The following is a 5,921-nucleotide window of genomic DNA, read 5'->3' as shown; positions in this document are numbered from 1 at the left end:
ACGACGCTGGGTTTGCAGCTGCTACATGAAAGGACGTATCCCTTTGTGTGTTTGCAGACCTTTCGCAGAGCTCCTCTCCATCCCTGTCGGACCAACTGCAGATGGGCTGCGAGGAGGCAGCCTTGGGAGCACTGAACGTGGAGTGCAGGGTCTGCGGAGACAAAGCCTCTGGGTTTCACTATGGCGTGCATGCCTGCGAGGGCTGCAAGGTACGTATGCCCTGGGGAGGGCTGGGTTCAGCAACGCCAAGCAGAGTTTAGCCGCCAGGGAGCACGCCATCTCTTCAGACAAGCAGGTTCGCAGCAAAGCAGGGATGCAGGATTGAGTGATTGTAAAAGAAATAATTTGCAACCTGTCCAGAGGGTGTGGAGTGTAGAGGTGGGCACACAAATAGTGTCCTAGTGGAGGCAGCTGAGGTGCGTATTGCCCAAATCTTGCCCCGTCATGCTTTACTTTGTAAGGCAAATTCGTCTATTCCCACGGGGACCTCAGCCTTGCTTTTAAAGATGCTTTCTGTGCTGCAGATCAGCAGTGAGCTCTGTGTTTATCCCCCTGGGATCACTGGCCGCAGCTTGGATGTGCCTCTGAAATTCTTTCCCCCACAGCAGATGCCAGCAGGGCTGCGTTAGTGGCCCAGGTCCTGCCAGACATTCCTGCAGGCTGGGGCTGGCCTGCAGCTCGTTCCTCCATCCCTCCCTGCTGGCTGCCTGCAGTATCACACACGCGGTGTCCGGCACCGGACCGTGGGCTGTCCTCCACGGTTCCTCCTCTGCAGCCCCCTTCTCCCACCACACAACCTCTCCTTGGGATGGAGGCTCTGCTTGTGTCAAAGAGACCCAGGGCTCCTCCAGGAGCTGAACCTCTGTGGGGCTCCTGGGGGTAATAACCCAGCCTGATCCCAAACCACAGGTGCTAACGCCGCTGCTCCTTTGTCCCCCTGCTCTGCGTCCCCCTCTCTGCCACCTGCTCGCAGGGTTTCTTCCGCCGGACGATCCGTATGAAGCTGGAGTATGAGAAGTGCGAGAGGAGCTGCAAAATTCAGAAGAAGAACCGGAACAAGTGCCAGTACTGCCGCTTCCAGAAATGCCTCTCGCTGGGCATGTCACATAACGGTGAGTGTCACCGCTGTCCACAGGCCCAGCCGGCTGGGTGCCATGGGGCTTCTCTGAAGGGTTCGCACAGGGAGGCTGTATGCAGCTTGCTTTATCCCGTGGCTCTCTTCTCGCTACGGGATCATCTTTCAAACCCAGTGCTTTGAGCCTTTGATTCTTCATCCCCTTCTTCTGACGAGAAGGGGCTGTTTGTTCCCAGGGTGCAGGTTGGCTCTTGGCATACGGCTTTCCCTTACCGGTTGACCCAGCGGGAACTGGACACCCAGATTGCTCTTCTGTGCCGGGATTTTTAGATTTCAGGTGTAACCATCTTGTTCCTAGCCAAGCCAGGGTGTTTCTGTGGGACTCAGGGCTTGTGCGGGAGCCCAGAGGAGCGGGATGGGAGCTCAGGGCGAGGTTGGGTTGACAAGGGTGGCAGTAGTGGCTGATTGATGAAGGTGTCGATGCCGGAGGAGCTGCAGCCCCAGAGGAGCATCGTGTTGCGTAGCTGCAGGTGTTCACCAGCAGATGTCTGTCTGCGGTGGCAGAGCAGACCACTGCCTCCCTGGACATGTCTCCAGGGGTCATCCCCAGTGTCCTGACCCGCTGGTTTTGTCCCTCACCACAGCAATCCGCTTTGGCCGCATGCCGGAGGCAGAGAAGAGGAAGCTGGTGGCAGGGCTGACGGCGAGCGAGATCAGCTGCCAGAACCCGCAGGTGGCCGACCTGAAAGCTTTCTCCAAGCACATCTACAACGCCTACCTGAAAAACTTCAACATGACCAAAAAGAAGGCGAGAGGTATCTTGACCGGGAAGGCCAGCAGCACCCCAGTAAGTTCCCTCCCCAGGGCAGGCAGGGTTGGCCGTAGAATAAGACGGGAGGCTGTTCTCTGGGAGATGCTGCACATCTCCTTCCTGCTGTAGCTGTTCCACACGCAGCAGTTCCCAGCTGCAGCCAGGTGGGATCTACACGTCCTGCGCCTCACTGGGAAAAATCCCTATTGCTCTGCAGACTTGTGCTGTTGTGGGTGGATGCAGATTGCCCGGGCACTGACAGGCAGACAAATGCGGGTGTCTTTGGCAGCGCTGGTATCTCGAGTCCCCGCGACAGGTTCCTAACTGCTTGCTTCTTTTTCAAGCAGCCTTTTGTGATCCACGACATGGACACCTTGTGGCAGGCAGAAAAGGGGCTGGTCTGGAAACAGCTAGTGAACGGCATTCCCCCCTACAAGGAGATCGGGGTACACGTCTTCTACCGCTGCCAGTGCACCACGGTGGAGACTGTGCGGGAGCTCACGGAGTTCGCCAAGAGCATCCCCAGCTTCTTAGGCCTCTACTTGAATGACCAAGTGACTTTGCTGAAGTATGGGGTGCACGAGGCCATCTTCGCCATGCTGGCCTCTATCATGAACAAGGATGGGCTGTTAGTGGCCAACGGGAACGGCTTTGTCACCCGTGAGTTCCTGCGTAGCCTGCGCAAGCCTTTCAACGAGATCATGGAGCCCAAATTTGAGTTTGCTGTGAAATTCAACGCGCTGGAGCTGGATGACAGTGACCTGTCTCTGTTTGTGGCTGCCATTATCCTGTGCGGAGGTGAGCAAGCGCTCTTGGCCATGCGAGGAAGAGTCTTCCTGTCCTTAGAGGGGGTTGGGGCTGGGCTGGGGGAGCTGAGCTGCAGCTGGCCCTGCGATCAGCCCGGGGTGTCTTAGGGGGACGAGAGAAGAACTGAACTGTTCCAAAGCCAAAGCTTCTCTGTGGCGGTGACGCCTAGCAAGCTTGGACCAAGAACAAGGAACGTAGAAGTGGCATCTCCTTCTCACATGCTGCTGTGGGATATGTTGTCCAAGGGCATGCTTCTGCCCTTGTCTAGGTGATGAGGTTGGAGTCACGGTGGGTGGGTTACAGTCCCCGTCTCCCTTTCCCCAGGAGGAGCGTGTGCTTTGGAGGGCTACACCATAACACTACAGCTAGCGTGCTTCCTCTCCACAGACCGTCCTGGCCTGATGAACGTGAAGCAGGTGGAGGAGATCCAAGACAACATCCTGCGAGCGCTGGAGTTTCACCTGCAGTCCAACCACCCGGATGCCCAGTACCTCTTCCCCAAGCTGCTGCAGAAGATGGCCGACCTGCGGCAGTTGGTGACGGAGCACGCCCAGCTGGTGCAGAAGATCAAGAAGACAGAGACGGAGACATCTCTGCACCCGCTTTTGCAGGAGATCTACAAGGACATGTACTAAGGACCTGTTATTTATGAGAATGAAGCCATGGATTCCCATCAAGACTCTTTGTACAGAAACACAGAAAACCTTTTCCCCATGTCTTCCATTTCTTCTACTGGAAACTCTTTTCTACGTGACCCTGACATACGGTACATAGGGCAAGATGCCGTAAGACTTTGCAGCCACCACCTGCTAGGCAAGGGCTTCCGTTAACACACACTAACAAATTTACAAAGGCAAACCATAAGCTACTGTTTCCGTTACTACGGCCCAGCTCTTCAGCTGCTCCCCGTGGCCTCTGGAGGGGCCGGCCGGTTTACATGGCCCAGACGGTGGGGTTCCTGCAGCAGCTTGGGAGTGGGAGAGGATGCTCCGGTCATTAGGAGACCCGAGCGCGGTGTGGGTGTCATCCGGCGGGGCCAGCACAGCACGGACAGCGTGTCTTTATTTTCTTTTTTATATTGCACTCCGAAGACGTAGTCCTGAGCTGTGAAGTCTACGACAGTGTAATGAAAGGAAGTTTCTCTCTTTCTCCCAAAGAAAAGCCAGAGTATTTGGAGACGGGTAGGGCTGTCCCAGCTCAGCTGCAGCCGCCCCTCGCTGCGTGGCGCATCCCTGTCTCCCAGAGGGATGGCGTGATCTCTGCCTTCCCCCGAGTGCTGTGGGAGAGCCTTTGCTCCTGGAACCCCGTTTCAGAGGGAACCTGCCCCTCGGCACCTCGCTATGAGAGAGGGAGGGATGGGGAGGTGGGAGAAAATAAATATTCACCTTCAGAGCAGTGGCCAGAATCTGTTTGCTTCTGCAGGCTTTTCTGCGTAGACACGAGGGGCAGGCGTGGGTCTGGTGGGGGTTTAGGTGGCAGGGCTTGTCCTGCACCTCCCTTCCAAGCCCCGGGGGGCTCGGGGGGCTTTGGAGGGCGGCAGAGGCTCCCTGGCAGCACAGCTCCTGTGAGCATCGGAGCAAGCAAAGCCTTCAGCAACACCAGCGAGGGGAAGGCAAAGCCACGGCCACCCCACAGCCCTCAGGATGCTGAAAGGGCATTGACCTGTCTGTTAACTGCCCTGCCTCAGTTTCCCCTCCGTGCAAGGGAGCTGGATTGTCACCTCCGCTCTGCTCGGAGGGGGAGAACGAGGATTCATCGGTGCATTGGTTGCAAAGAGCTTTGCAGCTGTAAAACACAGTATAAATGCCAAGTATTTATAAAAGGGGAGGGAGAGGGTGGGATGCTCACAATGAGCAGGGGTGTCCTCGCGAGCATGGCTGGGTCGGGGAAACTGCCCTGTCCTCCTCTGCCACCGTCCGGAGTGCGGGGACAGCTCCAGGCGTCGGGGTCTGCCTGAACCCAGAGCCCTTCTGGGACTTTACCTCACAATTTCTTGCAGCTGTAGTGAAACGCCACAGTGCTGCCTGTGCCCGGGAGGGGACTCTCGCGCGGGGGGCTGCGGGCTCTGGGAGAGAGGACAGACCCAGGAAGGGCTCAGTCCTCTCTCGCCATGACGGTGTCTGACCTAAGAAGCAGCACTTGCCCGTCTGCAGCTCGTGGTCCCGTGTGTCCCGAGCAGCCTTATTAAAATACTGATATTCCCAAGGAGGGGTTGTGGGAGCAAATTAGTCGGTCTTATTTTATTTTCCTCCTCTTCAGGGTAGCAGATTTCCCTGGTGCAATAATTCCTTTGAAACCTGAAGGGGAAGAGCACTGGGCTTCCTCTCCATGTCACGGGGATGGTGGATCCCAAACCTGCCGCTGCTGCCACACTCTGGCTCCTTGCCGTGCCTCAGTTTCCCTCCCTCTGCCCGCCCGGCCCCTTCCCCTCCCTACCTCGCAGGGGTGTTATGAATTACCATTTCTAAAGCACTTTGAAAACCTCTCGGGGAAGGCACCGGAGAGGTGCGTGTGCTGCACGGAGCCCGGGGGGTCTGTCCTCCCCGAAGCCGCCGGTGGCATCCCCCGCCGTGGCTGGCACGCAGGACTCGCGTCCTTCATCACTTGGGGAACTTTTTGCTCTTCCCTCCTCGACAGCGTAACAACCCTCAAACTGAAATGTATATTTTTGCTAGAAGTACAAAACTCCAAGCGTTTTTAAATAATATAGTGTCCACAAACTGACTTGACTTTAAATAAATCTGAACTAAATATTTAAGAACCTTTTAGCGTCCAGCCTTTTTTGGGGGCTTGGTTGTTGTTTTTTTTTCGGTGGGATTTCTCTTGGCCCCTGGTGGGTTGCCATTTGGGAGGGTTTCCAGGAGAGGCCATGCTGGATTTGCCATGATTCCCAGGAATTTGCTGTGATTCCCAGGAATTTGCCGTGATTCTCAGGTCTTGTAGCTGCTTTGTGTGTTTCCCATCGAACCTAAGGGCGGCGAGAACCCCCTGTCAGCAGTTCCCGGCCCCAAATCTCTCTTCGGGGTGAAGCTGGAGAATGATCTGAACCCCCCAACCCCAAAAGGGGCGAGGGTGGGCGCAGGGACAGCCCGGCCATGTGCCAGCACCGCGCTCCGCTCTTCACCGGCTCCGAACACCCCAAATTTTGCGGGGAGCAGCCGCGGACCCCCCAGGCTTTCCCCCCACCCCGTTTCGAGTACCCCCAGGGGAAGCCCCCAGTCCCCTCCG

At 56.8% G+C, this 5,921-nt stretch overlaps 1 protein-coding gene across 2 annotated transcripts in view; it reads left to right on the top strand.

Annotated features, from left to right (window-relative positions):
• PPARD (peroxisome proliferator-activated receptor delta) overlaps positions 1-3,551 on the top strand; it is a 16,530-nt gene extending 12,979 nt beyond the window's left edge. The window contains exons 4-7 of one of the 2 annotated variants that reach the window (XM_009889258.1): positions 974-1,112; positions 1,720-1,922; positions 2,231-2,684; positions 3,081-3,551. In XM_009889258.1, coding sequence (XP_009887560.1) covers positions 974-1,112; positions 1,720-1,922; positions 2,231-2,684; positions 3,081-3,328 — 1,044 coding nt within the window. In that variant the 3' untranslated portion in view covers positions 3,329-3,551. The remainder of the gene's footprint in view (positions 1-973; positions 1,113-1,719; positions 1,923-2,230; positions 2,685-3,080) is intronic. The other variant, XM_009889266.1, reaches the window with a different exon arrangement.
• Positions 3,552-5,921: the final 2,370 nt, after the last annotated feature.

Source organism: Charadrius vociferus, unplaced genomic scaffold (genome assembly GCF_000708025.1).
Source record: "Charadrius vociferus isolate BGI_N301 unplaced genomic scaffold, ASM70802v2 scaffold1511, whole genome shotgun sequence".
Classification (NCBI taxonomy): domain Eukaryota; kingdom Metazoa; phylum Chordata; class Aves; order Charadriiformes; family Charadriidae; genus Charadrius; species Charadrius vociferus.
Note: the sequence above shows the minus strand (reverse complement) of the source record. Positions and strands in the feature narration are given on the sequence as shown.